This window comes from Carica papaya, chromosome 4 (assembly GCF_054855325.1).
Source record: "Carica papaya isolate Zhongbai chromosome 4, ASM5485532v1, whole genome shotgun sequence".
Lineage (NCBI taxonomy): Eukaryota > Viridiplantae > Streptophyta > Magnoliopsida > Brassicales > Caricaceae > Carica > Carica papaya.
In genome coordinates, this window is record NC_142312.1 from 29,211,043 (window position 1) to 29,234,329 (window position 23,287).

General features: G+C 36.1%; 1 protein-coding gene across 3 annotated transcripts; it reads left to right on the plus strand.

The window, feature by feature from the left end:
- The first annotated feature begins 18,726 nt into the window (after positions 1-18,726).
- Positions 18,727-21,903, plus strand: LOC110820705 (putative amino acid permease 7). 3 transcript variants are annotated; one of them, XM_088218819.1, is made up of 8 exons: positions 18,727-18,820; positions 19,028-19,106; positions 19,302-19,538; positions 19,631-19,724; positions 19,929-20,143; positions 20,704-20,837; positions 20,978-21,205; positions 21,414-21,903. In XM_088218819.1, exons 2-8 carry the CDS (start codon positions 19,034-19,036, stop codon positions 21,813-21,815), a joined length of 1,383 nt encoding a protein of 460 aa, XP_088074945.1. In that variant the 5' UTR covers positions 18,727-18,820; positions 19,028-19,033; the 3' UTR covers positions 21,816-21,903. The 3 variants fall into 3 exon arrangements, with proteins under 3 accessions (XP_088074945.1, XP_088074943.1, XP_088074944.1); XM_088218817.1 differs by having other exon boundaries at positions 18,802-18,820; positions 19,028-19,173; XM_088218818.1 differs by lacking the exon at positions 18,727-18,820 and having other exon boundaries at positions 18,854-19,106.
- The last annotated feature ends 1,384 nt before the right edge of the window (positions 21,904-23,287 follow it).

Here is a 23,287-nt window from a genome sequence, read left to right on the forward strand (position 1 = left end):
AAAAGTTGTTGTTCCGACTTATTGTATATGAAATTATGGTATTGTTTATGTTCTTGACTCTATAGGTTGGTTTTAGAAATCTCGCTACAGTAAGTATGCGGTAAATGATTTTATTTATGATAAATGAATTTACTTAAATTAAAATCTCCATTAGTTGTTTTTATGATTTCTACCAACATTCATTTCTGTGTTAGTGAGTAGCGTGATATTTTTACTAGACTAGTGTAACTCGTTCTTTCATTAACTATTTCAGATCAAGAGAACCAAGATCTAGACCCCGATCTATAAGAGGGTTGCGAGTAAGATACTCAGTCATTTATTTTCTATTTATTTCTTTGATTTCTCGTTATTTCTTTTAAAAGGGTCATTCCCGTAGTCCTATTGAGTAATTTGAATTATTGTGTAAAGAATGTAAACCTTAACTATTTATTTTGCTTATGCACTAAATTTATAATTTATCTCCTTTTGAGTTCATGGGCCGTTTCAGTTGGTATCTGAGTCGCATTTCTCGGAACCATTCCTTACACAAAATCCTTAGAAAACACAAAAAAACATGAACTATTACTCAACTGTTCCTTGTGAAATGCAAGTATAGATAGATGAGAAGAGGAAGACCCCCACTAAACCGAGTAGCTGGGGAGGGTTCGCTTTGGGAGGATATTGACCGACTATTTAAAAAGCTAGAGAGACTCATCGCTGCCCAGCAAGGCCGGGAGGAAATGAGGGAGCTACCTGACTCTCCCTCGATGCCACAAGTTGAGCCACCCCTATAGTAAGAGGATCTTGAGCCACCCCGATACGACCCTGCTCCTCCATAGTACCATCCAGCACCACCACAGTATGATCTGGTGCCTCAGTCACAGTACCACCAGGCACCACCATAGTATAGTCTGATGCCCCAACCGCATCACCCGGCACCATCACAGTACAATTCGGTGCCTCCACCGTATCATCCAGTACCACCACAAGGCCACCCAGTCCTTTCTCAGCATAATCCAGCCCCTCTTCCATGGGACCCAATTCCTCCCATGATGGACCCAGGCTTCATTGAGAGGTATAAAAGACTAAACCCATCTACTTTTACAGGGACATCCTTCTTTGAAGAGATCGAATACTGGTTGGCTGAGACAAAGAAGGGCTTCATGAATCTTGGAATAATTTTCGAATATAGGGTCATACTTGCCACCTACATGCTGGTGGGTGAGGCAGACTGTTGGTGGCAACTCAAACAGGCCACCCTACCCATTCCAATCACTTGGGAACAATTCTTGATGGTCTTTAATGCAAAGTATCTTCTAGAGCATCTATGACATCTGAAGAAAATAAAGTTTGTACACCTGGTCCAGGGTGATATGACTATATCAGAATATGCTCGAAAGTTCCTAGAACTGGGCTGGTATTCCCTTGAGAGCATGATGGATGAAGACAGGAAAATAAGAAAGTTCGAGTGGAGTCTCCGTCCTGAGATTAGACAGTAACTGTATGTATTCGAGCTCAGTACGTACTCGCCTATTCTGGCCAAGGCACAACTAGTAGAGAGGAACCTTCGCACTTTTCCTCCAACAGCAAGGAACCTCAGGCCCTCGGCTTCACATCACAGATCAGCACCTATTACACCTATTCAACAGAACAAGAGACCTAGGCCGATGACTTAGGCTCCCCCTCAGATTCCAACAACCGGACGCGTTAGGATTTACCAGCACTGTGGTAAAGATCATGGGGACCAACCTTACTATCGCCTCAACAATACTTGCCGCATATGTGGGAGTGCCTAGCATTATGCGATAGAGTGGGCGAGGAACCAGAACCAGGCCAGACCTCCTATCTAGGGCAAGGCTTACAAGCTCACTCAACAAGATGTAGAAGCTAACCCAGACGTGGTACAGGGTACGTACACTATCTATAATTATTTTGCACATGTTTTGATTGATATTGATGCCTCACATTTATTCGTTTCACATATGTTTGCATCAAACTTGAATGTATTATCTAAAAGATTTGATTATGTGTTATTTATGTCTATTCCTGAGAGTAGGACACTACTGGGGGAGGTTATATACAGAGCATGTGTCATAGATATAGCAGATAGGAAGTTGAGTGTAGACCTAATAGAGATTGACACGGGGGACTTTGATGTAATCTTAAAGATGAACTAGATAGCAGTGTATCATGCAACCGTAGATTATTTTTATAAGAAGCTTGTATTCAATCCTCCTAATGAGGAGTCATTTACAAATTAATAAAATTCTTTAACATTTGTTCCCTTATGGTAAATTTTCCTATTATCAAGTGCTTTAACCCAATTGTTTTCTCTAACTAGGCAAACCCAAGAAAGAAAATTATATTCAAGAGATTCCGGTAGTATGAGATTTTCTGAATGTGTTCCCGGATGAACTACCTGAACTGTCAGTGAACAGAGAAGTCAAATTCACCATATACCTTTAGCCAGACACTCAGCCCATTTCGGTTGCCCTTTACCACATGAGTCGTGTTAAGATGGAGGAGCTGAGGAAAGAGATCAATGAATTGCAGAATAGTGGATTCATCCGATATAGTGTGTCCCCTTGGGGTGCTGGAGTCACATTTGCAAGAAAGAGAGATAGGACGTTGAGGTTATGTATCAACTACAGAGGTCTGAACAAGGTCACGATCAAGAACGAATACCCCTTTCCCAGGATCGATGACATTTTTGATCAGTTACATGGTACCCAAGTCTTCTTCAAGGTAGACATGCGTTCAAGTTACCATCAGGTAAAGATCAGGGTAGAAGACATTCCTAAAATAACCTTTCAAACTAGGTACGGGCACTATGAATTCCTAGTCATGCCATTTGGACTAACTAACGCACCAGCCATCTTTATGGATTTGATGAACAAGATTTTCAAACAATTTCTGGATCAGTTCGTCATTGTATTCATCGATGATATCCTGATCTATTTAAAAAGCAAAGAAGAACACACTCATCATCTGACTCAGGTTTTGCAGGTTCTTAGAGAAAAGAAGTTATATGCAAAGTTGAGTAAGTGTGGGTTTTAGCTCGAGCAGACTACCTTTTTAGGGCATATTAAAGAATGGAGTGTCAGTGAACCCCGAAAAGATTGAGCCAGTGCTCGATTGGGAAAAATTGACTTTAGTCAAGGAGATTCGTAGCTTTCTAGGGATGATAGGTTATTACCGTAGGTTTGTAGAAGGGTTTTCTAGCCTAGCTGTTCCTCTGACTCTACTCACAAAGAAGAACGTCAAGTTTAAGTGGAACGAGAACTGTGAAAGGAGTTTTTCATAACTAAAAAAATAGTTGACTACTACACCTGTGTTGGCCTTGCCGAGCAGGTGGGGTGGATATACAGTTTATAGTGATGCTTCCTACCTAGGGTTGGGTTATGTTCTGATGTAGCATGGGAAGGTCATACCCTATGGGTCCAAATAGTTGAAGAGTCATGAGAAAAACTACCCCACCTATGACTTATAACTTGCTCCAATTATTCACGCATTGAAGACTTGACGTCATTACTTGTATGACGAGACCTTCCATATCTATACCGACCATAAGAACTTGAAACACGTATTCACTCAAAAGGATCTCAACATACGTCAAAGAAGATTGATAGAACTCCTCAAAGACTATGATTGCAACATCTTGTATCATTTGGGTAAAGGCAACGTGGTAGCCGATGTACTCAGTAAAAAAAGTACATGCATATTAGCTTACTTGATGGTTTTAAAATGTAGGGTAATAGGGGCCACACAACATGTACGACTTCAGGACCTGAGGAGAGTTACATGCTTGGCCCACTTGAGTGTTCAACCTGAGTTAATCCAGAGAATAAAAGAAGGTCAGTCCGCCGATTCCACCCTAGCAGCTCTCGAGAAAGATGCAGAACATGGAGTTAATTCAGAATTTCAAGTCTCTGCCGATGGGTTGCTTAGATTTCAGAACATGGTGTGTGTTTCAGGTGGTAGTGAGTTGAGAAGGGACATCATGACAGAGGCCCATAACTCAAAGTTTGCCATGCATCCTAGAAACACTAAGATGTATCAAAGTATGCGACCCCAATTTTGGTGGAACGGGACGAAAAGAGATGTGTCCAACTTTATTTTCTAGTGTTTGGTATGTCAGCAGGTCAAAGCCCAGCATCAACGCCAAGGTGGGCTACTTCAGGCATTACCAATTCTGAAGTGAAAGTAGGAACATATCATAATAGATTTCGTGACAGGATTACCTAGGGCACGCTCAAGACATAATGCCATATGGGTAATTGTTGACCGGAGCCACCAAGTCTTTCCATTTCTTAGCCATCAGGATGACCGACCCCTTGGACAAGTTAGCAAGAATGTATATCGAGAGATTGTTAAGTTACATGGAGTGCCAGTGACAGTAGTGTCCGACAGGGACCTCGGGTTCACTTTTAGGTTCTAGTCTAATTTTCAGCAAGCCATGAGAACAAAACTGTCCCTTAGTGCTACATTTCACATTCAGACCGATGTACTGTCATAAAGAACAATCTGCATACTTGAGAATATGCTCCGAGCTTGTATTCTTGACTTTGGGGGCCATTAGAATGATCATTTACCCCTAATAGAGTTCGCATATAACAACAGCTATCAAATAAGTATTGGTATGGCTCTGTACGAGGTGTTGTATGGCCGCCCATGTAAATCGCCGATATGTTGAGAAGAAATGGATAATAGAAAACTGTTCGGCCCAGATCTCGTAGAGGAGACTATAGCCAAAATAGTTAAGATTATGAAGAATATTCAGATGGCTCAGAGCAGGCAGAAGAGTTATACGTATACCTGGAGGAGAGATTTGGAATTTGAGAAGGGTGATCGAATGTTTCTTAAGGTCACTACTTTCAAAGAAATTAGTAGGTTTGGCAAGAGAGAGAAACTAAATCCTTAGTTCACTGGGCCATTTGAAATCTTAGACAAAATTAGCACCGCCGCCTATAGACTAGCATTGCCTCCAGAACTATCCAGGGTCTATAATGTGTTCCATGTGTTCATATTACGTAAATACAACCCGGACCTCTCTCACGTACTGGTCCATGAGCCCCTATTGCTCCATGAAGATATGTACTACGAGGAAGTACCGGTCGGTATTGTGGACCAAAAGAGCAGAGTACTTTGCAACTAAAAAATTTCCTTTGTTAAGATTCTATGGCAGAATCACACACCGGGAGAGGTCACATGGGAGCTAGAATCGAACTTCAAAACCCAATATCCCCGACTTTTGATTGAGTGAGAGAAAGACAAATTTGAGGGACCAAATTTTTTCTAAAAGGAAAAAAGTTGTAATACACTTAATTAATTTTAATGTAATTAAAACTAATGTATAAATATAATTTTTTTAGTTTTTGAATTTTCATTTAATGTAAAAATAAAGAAAATTAATTTGAGGATGAAATTGAAAATAATTTTAGAAAAAAGGGTGAAAATTTGGATTCTAGGGTTATTTTTAAAAGAAAAATCAGAAAATAGAGGTCAAAATATAATTTGAGAAAATTGTGCCACGTAGGACGCCTAGTCAGCAATGCCAACGAATCGAAGCATGCCGCGTGGCAAGGGACACTGACGCGGTTCCACACGGGAGGCCACACTATTGATTTACATGCCCGCGATCGAACAGTCCGTATTTATTCCCGCGTGCACAGACGGACCGAATCTGTTCTCTCCTCAGATGCGATCGGACAGTCACGATTAAATGCGATGAACGTTGCAAATCCACTTTTTAATTAAATACGATCGGACGGTCTAGATCAAATTGCGATGAATGGTCCAGATTCACTTTCTATTTAAACGTGATTGGACGGTACAAATCAAACACGATAGACGGTCCAGATTAAAAGGAGACAGATATAAATAACTCTCTTCACACCAAACCCTAAACCTAGCCAGCAAACCCCCCTTGCCGGAGAAGAAAGTCAGTCGCCGGGAAGGGAGTCGACCGCTGTTTGCCGCCATTTCGGAGCCGCCTCCGACTGCTAAAAGAGGTAAAATTTTTCTCATTCGCTTGAAATTTAATTTTGAACACCCCCATAGCCAAATAAGAGCAAAAGGATCGACAGATGAGTCGAAAGCCGTGGGTAAAGTCTGGCAGTGCCACTACGAAAAAAAGTAAAAATTGCCTCCGATGATACCCTTCCCAATTCTCGTTTCGTGTAATTTTTCAATCATTGTAATCAACGTCTCTTTTTTTTCAGGTTGACTGAAGCAAAATACCCAACTGCGAAGGTGAGTCGGCGGAACCGCCGCACCAGAGAACCTCGCCGCCAGTAAGCTTTGGTTTTTTGATTTTTTTAAGCCAATCGAGGCCTGTTAACAAGTTTTCTCGCAAGAATTGTTACAAAATTGGCCGATATCGATCGAAAATAGCCAAAAATGGCGAACTTGAGGCAAACCACCGCCGCGGGCGGCAGCGCCGTCGCCGGAGCATGATGGAGTCGCTGTGCTGGAATTTTAAAATTTGCTAAAAAGAGTTTTAAACACTTATTTTGGATTTTTTGGGATATTTCTAATTACTTGAAGTGATTTTTATTCTCTGAAAAAAATTTCAGGGATCCCGAGGACCACCAGTAGACGCAGTCAAAAACTTAATGTTCGAACACTAATTCGAGTAAGAATCCATCACCTTATTCTCTGTTATGGAATTAAAGTTTAATTTTAAATAATATAGTATTTTGTAAAACTTAAAAAATATTCGTAATTAATTATAGGTTACTAATAAAGCTGGAAACAGTTATTTATTACTGTTTGTTATGTTTAACTGATTGTCTAATTTTACAGTTTTCGAATGCATGATAATACACTAGACTTGGTATGCTGATGCGATTGTGTTTTCTTGATGCATGTATTGCTTGTTTTATGTGATTACGATTAAATTGAGAAACTAGAAATTAAAGATAAACGTAAAATTGTTTGATTAAGTGGATGGATGAACGACAGGCTTATTGGATATACTAGGAAATAGTGGATGGACTGGGTATATAGGGAACCATACCGTGAATGTTGTCTCATACCAGAGGGGGTATTGAGGATTGATAATTTGGTGCTCATACTGGATGGGGTATGAGAACGGTCTGTTTCACCCTCATACCGAATGGGGTATTGAATGATATCTTTTGGCGCTCATACTGATAGGGTATGGGGATGGCCCGTTATATAAAAATGTTGAATAAAGATTCACGTGTAGTGGAGATATCCTTATGAATCCCAATGGATACCGGTAGGCTGATAAAAGAGAAAAGTTATTGTTTTGATTGATTGCATATGAGATTATGATATTTTTTATGTTCTTGACTCTATAGGTTGTTTTGGAAATCTTGTTATAGTAAGTATGCGGTATATGATTTTATTTATAATAAACGAATTTACTTAAATTAAGAGCTCCATTAGTTATTTTTATGATTTCTACCAACCTTCATTTTTGTGTCGGTGAGTAGCATGATATTCTTACTAGGCTAGTGTAGCTCATTCGTTCATTAACCATTTCAGGTCAAGAAGACCAAGATCCAAAGCCCGATCCACAAGAGGGATGCGAGTAGGATACCCAGTTGTTTATTTTCTATCTATTTCTTTGATTTCTCGTTATTTCTTTTAAAAGGGTCATTTCCGTAACCCTATTTGGTAATCTGAATTATTGTGTAAGGAATGTAAACCTTAACTATTTATTTCGCTTCTGTACTAAATTTATAATTTATCTTATTTCGAGTTCACGAGCCGTTTCAAAATGTATACACATTAACCAAAACTTTGTGCATGCAAGATTTTATTTAGTTACAAAATTTAAGATTTTGTTTTAAAAAAATGTCACAATAATTCTAGAATTTACAAATGTAACACTGAATCTTTGTATTTAAATGATTTATCATATAACAGTTAAACACTAATTAATATTACAAGTCACAGTAACATGACTGTGATTTTCACAAAGGAAGCATTTGATCATTTTGTAATTAATATTACAAGTCACCCTAAAATTCTTGTGTTGTATAGGAAAACTCCAAAGTTTGTCCAGACATTGGATTGAGTAGGCTTAGAAACTATTTTAAGATGCCAGTGTTTTCCGTAATTAATTTATACTTTTGCTAGATAAACAGAAGATAACTTAACCTTCATTTGTCCTTTTTATGCTATGCATGAGAGAAAAGACACTGAAACATATGTTTTTCTACATTGTACTCATATTGTAATGTAACATCTACCATTATTAACCCACTAGCTTTTCTGGTCTTTTTATCTTAGCTTAAAGCCATTGGATTTTAAAATAAATTGTAACACCCCAAAAATAAATTTTTTATTTTTGAATATTGGAACCTTTTTTTTATGGATTTTATTTTATTTAATGGTTAATTTATTTTGTAATAATTATGTGTTTAACTTAATTTAATTTAATTTAATTTAATAGAAATAAAATTAATAATAATGATAAAATAGGGTAAAATTATTTTTGGGATTTAATTGAAATTGATTTTGGAAAAAAGGGGTGAAAATTTAGATTCTGGGGGTATTTTTGAAAAAAAAATCAGAAACTAGAGGTCAAAACGCAATTTATAAAAGTTGTGTCATATCAGCAGCCACGTTAGCAGCCTAGTCAGCGGCCCCGGCCAACCAGAACACGCCGCGTGGCAAGGAAGCTGATGCAGAAGACCACGGGGACGGAGCCATATGAGCGATCCGCGTGTACTCGATCGAACGGTCCAGATCTCACGCGTGCGGATGGCTCAGATCTCACGCGCACGGACAGCCCAGATCGAATCACGCACAGACGGCCCAGATCGCATCGCGATGGACGACCCAGATTTATTTCTATTTTAATCGCGATCGGACGACCCATATTAAAATGTGTTGGACGGCTGAGATTAAAAGGGGGAGGTTATAAATAACTTCACCCACACCCGACCCCAAACCCTAGCCGCCAGTGTCTCGCCGGAGAAGAAGAACCAGACGCCGGAGGAGCCGGCGGCCGCCACCTGCCACCGCACTAGAGGGTTTTTCGACCGGCAAACGAGGTAAAATTTCTCCACTTGGCTTTTTTTTTTCGATACTGAATCCGCCTATGGTCAAATCGGAGCCAAACCATCGGCCAATCGGCCGGAAAACACTGCCGAAGTCCAGCGGCGCCGCCGCGGCTTCTCTCAATTTTTGCTTCCAATGAGCCCTTTTCTGGCTCCTATTCGATGCAATTTTATATCACTGTGATCACCGTCCTTTTCTCTACAGGTTGACCGGAGCAAAACATCAAACCGCGACTCGTGCCGGAGAAGCCGCTGCACCTGAGAGTACTGCCGCTGGTAAGTTTCGGTTTTTCGTGATTTTTTGGCCACCGAGGGCCCTAGGGTTATTTTATCGCAGGAACCAATACAAGGTTGGCCGAATTCGGCCGAAAATGGCCAACCCGCGGCAGATCGCCGCCGCGAGCGGTGGGGCTCCACCGTGCTGGAATTCTGATATTGGTCGAAAGGGGCCCTAGGTCTGATTTGGGATTTTATGGGACACGTGCAGGTACCGATAGTGCGTTTCAGTTTTTCGAAAAAAAAAATTTCAGAGAATTTAGGGACAGCTCGTAGGCGCACTGTAGAGCCGATTTCAGATCCTGAAAGGTAAGGATCTCTCACCCTATTTCCTATCACGGTAGTAAAGCTCAATAAATGATAAAACGGCATTTTATAAATTAATAGATGTGTATAATTGCTTAAGGTTGCTAATGAAGCTCGAATCTGGTGTATTTGTTGGTCAGTTGTTGTTTGATCTATTTTTCAGCTTTAATGCAGTATGGTTTGTGATGTATTTATTTTATGGTTATGTATGCATGAATCATGGTTTCTTTTATTATGGTTTGAATTATGGTGAACCCGATGTTGTGTTGTCTTGTTTGGTTTCAATTACTGGTTTACGTGTTTGTGTATGATTGGATAATTGAGACCAAGGAAAATAGAAAAAAAAAATGTTATGTGAATTGATAAATGGATAATGTGGACAACCTGACTAGATATCCTGAGAGATGGTGGACGGACCGGGTCCGTAGGAAACCCTACTGGAAACGTGGTCTCTCATATCAGACGGGGTATGGAGACCTTATGTGTTTTGGTGCCCATACCGGACGGGGTACGTGGACGGCCCGTTTCACCCTCATACCGGACGGGGTATTGAGGTCGCCCATACCGCACGGAGTATGGGGACGGCCCTGGAATCAGGTTATTAATGTTAATGATTCATGTGTAGTGGGGACCCCCTATGGATCCCCATGGATACTAGTAGGCTGGTAAAAGATGCAATTTGTTGTCTGATTTTGGAGTGCAAAAGTATGACATGTGTTATGTTACAAAATGTATATGATTTCATGATGGTTATAATGTTATTGTTTTCATAGGTTATTTTCATGAATCTCACCGAGGTAGGTGGACAGTAAAAGTTTTTATTATTAATAAATGAGTTTGTTATAAATTATGCTCCATTAGTCGTTTTTGTTTTCTACCAACCTTTACTTCTGTGGCAGTGAGATAGTGTGATGTCTTTACTAGGCTAGTGTAGCTCATTCCTTACTTAACCATTTCAGATCAGGAAGACGTGGTTCCCGAGCCCGTTCCGCAGGAAGACGGTGAGTTAGACGCCTAAAGACTTTATAGTTCTATTTATAGTTTTTATTTCGAATATCTCTTTTAATTAGCTCATTCTTTCATATGTTGAATACGTTTTTTAGTTATTGTGTAAGGAATGTTAATCAGACTTTTTATTACGCTTATGTATTTAAGATTTTTAATACATACATCTTCATTTGAATTTTCGGGGCCGTTACATAAATGAAGCAAAATAAATATCCTTGTGACTTAATTTTTAGTTATAGTTAATTTATAATCTAGCTTGATTTAAAAAAAAAAACAAGTGAAATTAAATTTAAAAAATAAGATAAATACAAACACAAAAAAATAATTAATTTATATGTCATAATTACGTGTGAAAAAAATGCAAAACACATGATAGATGTAACAACCTGACTTCTCTAAGGAGAATTGATGCTATCACAAGTGTAGGAACCACTAATGTACAACAATATAATGAAGCATTATTGTAACACCCAAACCCAAAAATATAGCTCGTGATAATTTTACATTGATAATATAACGTATTAAAATAATTTAATCTTGTCATTTTATTTTATTTTTATGAAATTTTTGAGAAAACTAGATTTAAGGATGAAATTGAAAATAATTTTTTTAAAAAGGGGTGAAACTATGAAGAAGTGGTAGTATTTTTAAAAGAAAAATTTAAAATAGGGAGTAAAATCGTAAAAAAAGAAAAAATACGACCAAGTGAGATGGCCACGTCAGCAGCAATGATGAGTCAGAATCCGCCGCATGGCAGACACGCCGACATCGATTCCACGTAGGAGGCCATGTGAGCGATTTGCGTGCCAACGAATCCAACGACCCAGATTGCATCCCGTATGCATGAACAACCAAGATGTGTTTCCTCTTCAAGTACGATCAAATGGTCAGATTTAATCCGATCGTGCGGCATAGATTCATTCTCCGAATAAAAAAAATTTGACGGATGGGAGAAGCCACGTGTCCCTGCACGGATGACCCAGATCGACTCAGGGAGGGTATTTAAACTTCGCGTTTCAAGAATCCCTAACTCTAGCTTCACCAGTCCTCGCTCGAGAGGAAGAAGAAGGGTGGCCAGAAAGAAATCGACTGTCGTCACCGCCGCATCGGAGTCACTGCCGATGTCAAAGAGGTATTTTTTTCTCCTTCTCGTTCAGAATTCGATTCTAAACCTACCCACACCCATATCGGAGCCGAAAGGTTGAAGGGTGAGCCAGAAAACACGAGTGAAGCTCGACCGTGTCGCTGCAGCCAAAATCTAAACCTCCTCCAATGAGTCCCTTCCTATTTTCTGTTTTTCTCAGTTTTTTGACCATTGTGTTCCTCGTCCCTTTCTGGTATAGGTTAGTCGAAGGAACCCTGACCAAAAAAGGAGGAAAGGTGGAGTCGGTGCACCCGGAGACCCTTCCACCAGTAGGGTTTTAGTTTTTGCCTTTTCTAGGCACTAGAGGCCCCCTAACATAGTTTTTCGCAGGTTTCCATGCAAATTTGGCCAAAACTGACCAAAACTGGCCTTAACGGGCCGAAAACAGCTAGGCTGAGAGGAACTGCCATCGGGGCAACGGAGCTGGCACCGGAGCACGGCAGTGTCGCTGTGCTAAAACCCTAAATTGGTCAAAGAAGTTTAAAAACACATATTTTGACCTTTTGGGGTATTTTTGACTACGTAATGGGTATTTTTAATTTTTGTAGGAAAAAGTCAGGAAACCCGAGGACCGCAAAGAGGCACAGTGAAAAGTATGGTATTTTGGACACTGATCTGGGATAAGAATCTCTCACCTTTTTTTCTCGTTATGGTAAATTGAAACTTAATAATTAATAACATTGTGTTTTGTGAAAATTAAAAAAAAAAATCCTAAAATTAATTGTAAGTCACTTGTGGAGCCAGAACCGTTAAGTGTATAATTATCCTAGTTTATTTATGTTGCCTATTTATTTTTTTATACTGCCTAAATTGCTTATTATTACACCGTGTACTTTAAATTATAAATTTTAATTATTTTTTCGTCTATTGATTGCCTAACCGTTATTTTTATCTGTTGACTGATTTGAAATAAATAATCTAATTAACGTTTTTTTATGGTTAAAGTATAAATTTGTATTGTCTACTTAAATACTGTTCTATTGATCTGTAAATATGAAATGAGATGTTGGTATGCGATTGGTAATTGGTTAATGATGTGAATCTATGTATGAAAGGCTTACTGGGTACTCTAGAAGAAGGTGGACAGACCCGGTACATAGAAAAATCCTACTGTGGACATTACTTCAGTCGAATGGGGCTGAGAAGTCTCATATCAGAAGGGGTTGGGAGGTATAGTTCACTCTCATATCGGACGGAGTATTGAGCTAATGACATGTTTGGCGCCCATTACTGAACAAGGTATGAGGGTAACCGGTTAATTAATAAATTAGATATTGAGTTCATGTGTAAAGGGATATCCCTATGGACCCCCAAGAGCATTGGTAAGTAGGTAATAAGGTAAGTTTATTATTATTGTTAATTTAAATGTGAAATCAAAATACGATTCGGATTATTACTTTCATAGGTCAGTTTTGGAAACTCATAAAGGTAAGTATAAAACTTACGTTTTTTATATAAAACAAATTTATTTAAGAAAGACAAATGGCTCTATTGGTTGTTTTATAATTTGTTTACCAATATTTGATTTTCTTTATCGGTGTTAAGTGTAACATTCTTATTAGGCTAGTGTAGCTCATCCCCCCCTATTTAACCATTTCAGATAAAAAAAGACCAAGATCTAGATGCTGAATAGCAGAAGGGTTGCAAATAAAGATTACCTAACAGACTCCATCAAAGTTGCCTAGCTGAGGTTAACCCCATAGAATTTTTATTTCGTTTTGTTTTAACTACTCGTTCTATTACCACGAACTTCTATAAATGGACATTCCCATAGGCTTATTGGGCATCCTAATTTACTGTATAAGAAATGTAAACATTAAATTATAAATTACTTATGTTTATAGTTGATATAATTTAATAGTTCTTAAGTTTTGGGTCTTTACAGTTGTTATTAGAGCCACGTTCTTTGAAACCATTCCTTGCACAAAGATTCAAATCATTCAAATACAACCCAACCATTTCTTGCACAAACATTCGAATCATTCAAAGACAACCCGATACTCAACCCTTTCTTATGTAAAACAGAGTACCTTCCAGAGCATCTTCAGCATTTGAAGGAAATGAAGTTTGCACACCTGATCCAGAATGAGATGACAGTGTTTGAGTATGCCTGAAAGTTCCTTAAATTGGGCTGGTATTCTCTTGAGAGTATGATGGATGAAAGCAAAAATGCTAGAAAGTTTGAGTGGGATCTCCGTCCTGAGACCGGGCAACAACTGTATGTATTCAAGCTCAACACCTACTCAACAGTTCTGGGCAAGACACAACTAATAGAGAGGAACCTTCGTATCGTCCCTCAAGCAGTGGGTAATTTCAAATCCTCAGTTCCATACCGCAGGCCAACACCTACTGTACCGGTTCGGAAGAACAAGAGACCCAAGCCTGCGACTCAAGGTCCTTCTTATGCTCTAACAACAAATTGCGGCAGGGCTTGCTAGCATTATGGCAAAGATCATGGGGACTGACCCTACTATCGCCTCAAAAATATCTTCCGTATATGTGGAAGTGCCCAGCACTACGTTGAGAGTGCTCACGAAATCAGAATTAGGCCAGACCTCCCATTAAGGATAGAGCTTACATCCTTATCCAGCAAGATGCTGAAGCCAAGCCGGACGTGATACATGGCAAGTATAAAAAAAAAAATTACATATAAGAGATCTTTGTGGTCTAAGAATTCCCATATGTATTTTCTGATGAACTACCCAGAATGCCGGTGGATGGGAAAGTTGAGTTCACCATAGATCTTTAGCTTGATATCCAATCCATTTTGGTTATCCCTTGCAAAACTGGCCTAAATCGGCCAAAAATGGTCAGGTCGAGAAGAACTGCTGCCGGGGGTGGTAGAGCTAGCGTTGGAGCACGGCGGCGCCGCCGTGCAGGAACCCTAAATTGGCCGAAAAAGTTTAAAAACATTTATTTTGGCCTTTTTGGGTATTTTTGGATACATGACAACTATTTTTAATTTCTATAAGAAAAATTCAAGAAATTCGAGGACTAACAGGAGGTGCAGTGAAAAGTACGGTATTTCGGACACCGATATGAGATAAGAATTACTCACCATTTTTCCTGTTATGGTAAATTGAAGCTTAATAATTAATAACATTGTATTTTGTAAAAATTAGAACAAACCCTAAAGTTAATTATAGGTCACCAGTGGAGCCAAAACCAATCAGAGTATAATTGCCCTATCTTATTTATGTTGCCTATTTATTTTCTTATACTGCCTAAATGTTACATCGTGTGCTTTAAATTGTAAATTTTAATTTCTTTATCATTTATTGATTGTCGAACCATTATTTTTATTTGTTGACTGAATTGAAATAAATACCTTAATTACGTTTCTTGATGGTTAAAGTATAAATTTGTATAGTCTGCTTAAATGCCATTCTATTGATTTGTAAATATGAAGTGAGATGTTGGTATGCGATTAATGATTGGTTGATGATGTGAATCTATGTATGAAAGGCTTATTGGGTACCCTGAGAAAGGGTAGACGGACTCAGTATATATGAAAACTCTACTGTGGATATTACATCAGTCGAATGGGGTTAAAAAATCTCATACCAGAAGCGATGTGGAGGTATAGTTCACCCTCATACCGAACGGGATATTGAGGCGGTAATATATTTTACGCTTATTACCAAACGGGGTATGGAACGGTCTATTGATTAATAAATTAAATATTAGGTTCACGTGTAGGGGGATATCTCTATGGACCTCCAGGGACACTAGTAAGCAGGTAAGAATGTAAGTTTATTGTTATTATTCATTTAAATATGAAATCAAAATACGATTCGGGTTATTGCTTTCGTAGGTCGGTTTTGGAAACTCATAAAGGTAAGTATGAAACTTACGTTTTTAAATAAAAAAATTTATTTAAGAAAGACAAATGACTCCATTGATTGTTTTATAATTTTTTTACCAATATTTAGTTTTTCATATCGGTGTTAAGTGTGATATTCTTATTGGACCAGTGTAATTCATTCCCCTATTTAACCATTTTAGATCAAGAAAACCAACATTCAAATCCTGAACAGTAGGAGAGTTACGAATAGAGGTTTCTTTTCGAATCCCATCAGAGTTGCCCAGCTGAGGTTAACCCCATAGGATTTTTATTTAGTTTTGTTTTAACTATTCATTCTGTTACTATGAACTTCTTCTGTAAAGGGACATTTCTGTATCCTTATTGGACATCCTGATTTATTATATAAGGAATATAAACCCTAAATTCTAAATTGCTTCAGTTTATAGTTTATATAATTTAATATTTTCATTTTCTTAAGTTTTGAGCCTTTACAATTATATTATACATCTCTTATTTACGTAAATGGTAATCGAGTACCAATACATGAGTCAATGCATATAAGCTTCTATTAGTAGAATTTAATAGGTGTACTAACAAAATTAAACTACTCTAACTTCATATCTCTATAATTATTCAGATTTGGTTCACTAATTCTTCTCTAATAGGTTGATACATCTTGATAGTTTATCCTTATATGAAAAATTAAAATGGTAATTTGAGTGAGCACACACTTGCTTAGTAAGGATACAAAAATCAAAAACTGTAATGGCTCATCAAAACATTATAGAAAAAAATTAAGCTACCGATGAAATATAATTTTAATAACATTTGTTTTTAATTTAAAAACCTTTTCATTTTTCCATATCCATTAAATAAATATTTCATTCTCAATAACAATAATCATCAGAGCATATTAATATTTCAAAAGTCATACATTTCAATTAAATCAAATCATTCATCATGTACCATACTACCTTGGAATTAGAACTTTATTTACTCTTTACATTTCATCACACGATACCATTGATTAGTATTATTGATTACTCATAAGGATGCCCTCTATGTGTGGATACTAAATAATAGTTGGTATTCCTCATACCCCAACCTGTATGAGTGCAACCATCATTGATCGCCCTCATACCCAACCAGTATGAGTGTCATAAAAATCATTTGTCCCTCAACCTTAACCCGTATGGGCACCACAGTTATCGACCCTCCTCATACCCCAACCTGTATGGATGCCATAGTTACCTGTCATCCTCATATCCCAACCCATATGAGGCATTGATAACCAAAGCCATGACTGGCTAAGATCGTCTCCACAGTAGGGTTCACTTACTTGTCCCACTAAATTGATTTTTCCATCCTTCAAAAGACTCATTTAACTTTACTTTTAATCTTCGTTTGAAACTACCATGTAATCATATCGGGTTCATAGTCAGATAATTTTATCCTCATTCATAATACCATAAGATTATATCGAGTTCGTAGTCAGATAATTTCATTTTCATTCATAAATACCATCTTAACAAGTCGAATTCATTTTCAAATAATTTTATTCTCATTCATAAATGTCATCATATTATATCAAATTCATATTCAGATAATTTTATTCTCATTCACAAATACCATCATAACATATCGAATTCATATTTAGATACAGTATATAACATCAAATCAGTCACTTATCTTTTCTACTTGAGACTCAGAGTTTAAAACATATCGAATTCATATTTAGATACAGTATATAACATCAAATCAGTCACTTATCTTTTCTACTTGAGACTCAGAGTTTAATTTAACTTTTTGATTTCATCATCTTTTAAATGACTCTTTTATTCTCTATATGTTTTACCATTGATTTCTTTCTCTTCTTTCGTACTATATAATTTCTTATTGGCTCATCTATTAGTATTCCTAATGGTTCATTCTTTCCTATAATTGTATTACCATATTCTTCCAATCATTCTCAAAAATCCATCATCCTACCTTTTACTCAATTTTTTTTAACGTGAAAAAGTTATCTACTATTAATTGGATTAATTATCTAGAATAATTACTTTAACTGATAAAATTGATTATAATAATTCCAATAAAAATTATTTTAAAAGGTATATCAATAAATATAATTTTTTATATTTAATTAGTATGGGATTATAAATGATAGAACAGTTCAGAACAAGTTTTATCATATATGGATATAACATATCTCAAAATAGGAATTCAAAACCTAATCCAAACTTGATTTTTTTTTTTAATTTCTTAAATATTTTTAGATTTATAGATTATCCGACTTTATATAACTCGATAATTTTATTTTACTAATTTATCTTACTTTAGTATTATTTTCTCATCAATCTAAATATAATGGGATCAAAATCTACTATTTGATTTAAAAAAAAAATTGTTATTTTGTTGGGTTGGAGTGATGAATACAATCTTTATGTGAGCTTATTTTGTTAATATATTTACTCACAAAATTTTGATATATATATATATATATATATATACACATATGTATGTATATATGGGAGAAAAGTGGATAATTAGATGGAGAGTGGCTGCGGTGCACACCCATTTCTTTTCTTCATATTTATAACGGAAAAAAAGTAGTAGGGGGAAGTAGGTATTATATATATATATATATAGATATATATACAAGAATCTAGAAGAAACCACGACCCTCCCATTCTTGGGTTTAGTTATTCTGTTTATTATTATTATTATTATTATATATACATGATTCCTAATTTGAATCGAACTCGTCACAAAGAGTGTACGTAATTTTTTCTTAATTCATATATTTATATTTTTTAAATTAAATTAACCATCATAATTAAATATAAAGTTGATGATATAAAGTATTTAATTTGTACGTCGAGAATAATTTTAAAGAAAAAGAAAAGTTTAATTTAATCTTAGACATAAACCAGTATGTAGAAGACAAATTATCATATTACATAACCTATCTTTACTCTATCTGCTTATATTTTTTAGGCTACATGTCACAAGATATATATATATATATATATACACACATGCCAATACAATATATATTAAGATATAGATTAAATATAAAATTTAAAAACTGAAACATAAAAATTGTGTGATTAATTAGGAATCTTGGTAGGGTTCTATTGATGCGGAACGTACATGAGAAATTTTCTCGGACTCGATTTAATCAAATAATCCAAGTACGAATAGAACTCCTTCCTTTATAAACCTTCAACCGTAAAATTTGTATTTAGAAAGACTGTTTCTCCTCAGGTACGTATTTTGACTCGGTTCGGACTTCCGAGGCGGCAGATTACTCTCGTATCTGTTTTCTGTTTCCCGCTAGTTTTCCACTTTTCATTCTAATACGTGTGTATATATATATATATATTTACACACTAGTAGCCGTGCTTCACTCTTCTTCTTCATTCAAGTTAAAAGTCTAGTCTTAGTGCATTGATTATCTCTGACTTAACTTAGGTAACCATGGCAATCCGGCGTTCTCTTGAGTTAGCGAATACACAAGATCACGATGACGATGGCCATCCGGCCAGAACAGGTAAGTATTACCTATACGCTTAAACCTAGTTTGGGGTACTATGACGATAGCCATCCGGCCAGAACAGGTAACTATTACATATACCCTTAAACCTAGTTTGGGGTACTACTCTGTTCCAGCGTTTATTGTCTTTCCTTCACCGTTGAATTTGAAACACACAGAAATATAACATAAAATATGTATCGACTCAACCAGGAACCTTATGGAGTTGCATTGCTCATATAATCACTGCCGTTATCGGCTCCGGCGTGCTGTCGCTGGCGTGGAGTACTGCGCATCTTGGTTGGATCGGAGGGCCGGTTGCTATTCTCTGTTTTGCGATCGTTACCTACGTTTCTTCTTTTCTTCTTGCTGATTGTTATAGGTCTCCTGACCCTGTCACTGGGGATCGAAACTATTCTTACATGCAAGCTGTTAGGGTCTTTCTTAAGAGTGAAGTTTCTTCTTCTTCATCTTCTTTCGCTTCTTCCTAAAATTTAGGTTTGTGTGGTTTTCTGAATCCTAATTGGTTAATAGTTTATCAGGTAGAAAGCAGGAATGGTTCTGTGGGTTCCTTCAGAATCTGAGCATGTATGGTTTTGGTGTAGCCTACGTTATCACCACTTCAACCAGTATGAGGTACTCGAAGATGGAAGATGATGATTTTTGGTTTCTTTGTTTATATTATTATAAACCATTACTCCTGATTTAACATTAAATTAACTGTGTGTTTGTAAAAAGCTCACACTGAAATCTTATCAAACTTTCTTTTTTGATTTTTGGTTTGATTCGAGGAAGGCTTTCTGACATGGTTGTTTCTTTTTTTGGTTTGGGTATTTGCAGATCAATTCAAAGGACCAATTGCTACCACAGAGAAGGCCGTCAGGCTCCATGTGTTTATGGAAGCACCGTTTATATGGTGGTGTTTGGACTTATTCAGGTTGTGATGTCACAGATTCCTGATTTCCATAACATCCACTGGCTATCAGCTATGGCAGCAATCATGTCTTTTGCGTACTCCTCCATTGGACTTGGACTTGGTTTGGCACAAGCTATAAGTAAGTATCAGTCTGTCATTCAACATCTCCCTCATGATTTCCTTCACCAGAGATACATATATAAAAATCCTTTTACGTGTGTGTATATATATATATATATATGTAATATTACATTTTTTATTCTGAGATAATGGATAGGAAACAAATCGAGCTGTCTCACACTAAAGAAAAGTCATTGCTATTAAACTCTCGCTTGTTGCTTTGAAAATCTCATGTGTCTTATTTTTGGGTTCTAATAATAAAAATAGCCTTAACGCCCATATGATCATTTAAACTGCTTTATTTTTGTCATTCTTCATAAAAACTATTAGCTGTATGTTTCTCTTATAATTTTCTTTATTTTTTGTGTTTTTTCTCATAATCTTTTAACCTGAACTTCAATTCGTATTCTTTTATTAACATATACATATAAAGATGTCCTTGAAAATATTAAAATATTATATATATATATATATATATATATATATAACGAATGATCATTAAACCATAATCTGAATTATAGATCATCTGCATGTATTATTAGTTTCTTTACTTTCTAAATTTCACGTTTGTAAATGCAGTAAATGGAAGAATTAAGGGGAGCATAACTGGAGTTCCGGCTTCTTCTACTGCAAACAAATTATGGTTAATATTCCAAGCACTTGGAGATATTGCTTTTTCCTATCCATATTCAATTATTCTTCTAGAGATACAGGTATAGGTTCCCATCTTTTTAACTATAACATACATAGATATATATATATATATTTGATTAGGGACAGCATAATGCAACAATGGGAAGCAGCAGAAAAACCTGAGAGTAAATTATATAATGATTGATTTTCTTGATTGAAGGATACTCTGAAATCTACTCCACCAGAAAACAAAGTCATGAAGAAGGCTTCAGTGCTTGCAATCTTTATTACCACCTTCTTTTACCTATGCTGTGGATGCTTTGGATATGCAGCTTTCGGCAGCCTTACGCCTGGAAATATCTTGACTGGATTCGGATTCTACGAGCCTTACTGGCTTGTCGACTTTGCTAATATATGCATTGTTGTTCATTTGGTTGGAGGATATCAGGTATAATACATCCCAGATTCCTCATAATTTTTCTTTTCCATGCCAGTAATTAATTACACCAAGTTCTCACATCATGTATAATATATTTAACCCACATGTGAATTTTCCCGTGATAAGAATAAATTATTAAATCATCTGAGAAAGAAATTTAATCTAGAAAGAAGCTGGAAATATCCCTAATCAACTTCTTTAATTTATGTTTATGCAGATCTATAGTCAGCCAGTATTTGCATCAATAGAAAGATGGGCTGTAAAGAAATTCCCAGAAAGCAGATTTGTGAACAAGTTCTATAGCATCAAGCTCCCAGGGTTACCATCTTTTCAGATGAACCTCTTCAATCTATGCTGTCGGACCATCTACGTTGCATCGACAACTGGAGTTGCAATGATCTTCCCTTACTTCAACCAAGTTTTGGGAGTGCTAGGAGCTTTGAACTTTTGGCCTCTAGCTATATATTTTCCAGTGGAGATGTACTTGGTGCAGAACAACATTGCTCCTTGGACAAAAAAATGGATTATTCTTAGAACATTTAGCTGTATTGGCTTGATTATAACCCTACTATGTTTAATTGGGTCAGTTCAAGGACTTATAAGTGCCAAATTGAGATAAGAATATTTTTAAATTAGAAAAAATATTTGTCATTTTTTTTGTTTCGTAGTTGAACAAAAGATAAATTAGTGAAACACATGAAGAATGTATATACATTAACCAAAACTTTGTGCATGCAAGATTTACTCCAATCAAAGTGAACCATATTTCTTTAGTTACAAAATTTAATATTTTGTTTTAAAATCTTTCGTGAATTCCAGATGAGTTCAACAAACTTTCTTACCATTTCAATTGTTGACTTTTCCTCCATTTTTAGAGTTCCATTTTTATTTTTGTTTGAACCAGATGGTAAAATTTTTGCTTTATTTATATAAAAAAGAAAATGAAGGGACAATATGGACAGCAACGGCACATATAATAACAGGGGTGATAGGAGCAGGAGTGCTGTCTCTGGCATGGTGCATAGCGCAGGTGGGCTGGCTCGCCGGTCCGGCGTTGTTGTTGGTTTTTGCGGCTGTCATTCTCGTTTCTGCATTCCTCTTGTCGGACTGTTCCATTTACCCGGATCCCAATTTCGGATCCACCCGAATCAGATCCTACACTCAAGCCGTCAACTTCTTTCTAGGTAACCCATCTACTCCTACACTACTATAAATATATATATATACATATATATATATATATATATAACATGTATGTATACTCACTTGCGTGCTAAAAAAGATATATTTTCTCTCTTTATTTCTACATCTTCCGTCTTAAGGTATTGTATAATAGAAGTGAGAACAAGGGGTACGGTGGAAAGGAATAAATTTACTTCTATTGTTTTGAAGTTATTCTTTTACTAAATTCCTCATTTAAATTTCCGATTATAGATTATATAAATTAGTACTTAAATTATAAAATTAATTTTTAATACTTTTTTTAGAAATAAATATATTCTTCTATATTACTTAAGTAATATAAGAACTAACTAAAAAATTATTTTCTATTTAATACAAAATATTAATAAATAAAAAAAATTATTGTACGTATCTTATTTCTTTTTTAATATATGTTACTATTATCTGTATTTTTTTAATTAAAAAATCTTAATTATTTTTATTAGACTTACCGAGGTTAATAATCAATTGCTATTTCTAAATTTCATTGAAACTATAATACATGAAAAAGATTAAACGATTTTTTCATTTTACAAAATTTCTAACATAACAACCAAAATAATATTTAAAGAAACATAGATAAAGTTGATACCCTTATACTTAAGATAAATTTTTTTGTTATAAATTATATAATATTTTATGTAACACTAAGTTAAGAAGATAAATTTTTAATTTGCAAGTTAAATAATTTTCAGAAGATAAATGAGGAAAGGTGTGTTTGGTACTTGTAGATGAGAGCTTGTATGGCTGTTGCATTATTTATGTAATGGTCCGTGAACTCCAAATGAGATAAATTATAAATATAGTGCGGAAGTAAAATAAATAGTTAAAGTTTACATTCCTTACATAATAATTTAGATTACCCAATAG

Excerpts from the sequence above, each read along its gene's own strand:
- LOC110820705 (XM_088218817.1), top strand. The coding sequence starts at position 19,080 with ATGACGATGGCCATCCGGCCAGAACAGGTAAGTATTACCTATACGCTT. Across the intron at positions 19,539-19,630 it reads TGTTAGGGTCTTTCTTAAGA|GTAGAAAGCAGGAATGGTTC; the intron begins GTGAAGTTTCTT and ends ATAGTTTATCAG. Across the intron at positions 20,838-20,977 it reads TTATTCTTCTAGAGATACAG|GATACTCTGAAATCTACTCC; the intron begins GTATAGGTTCCC and ends TCTTGATTGAAG.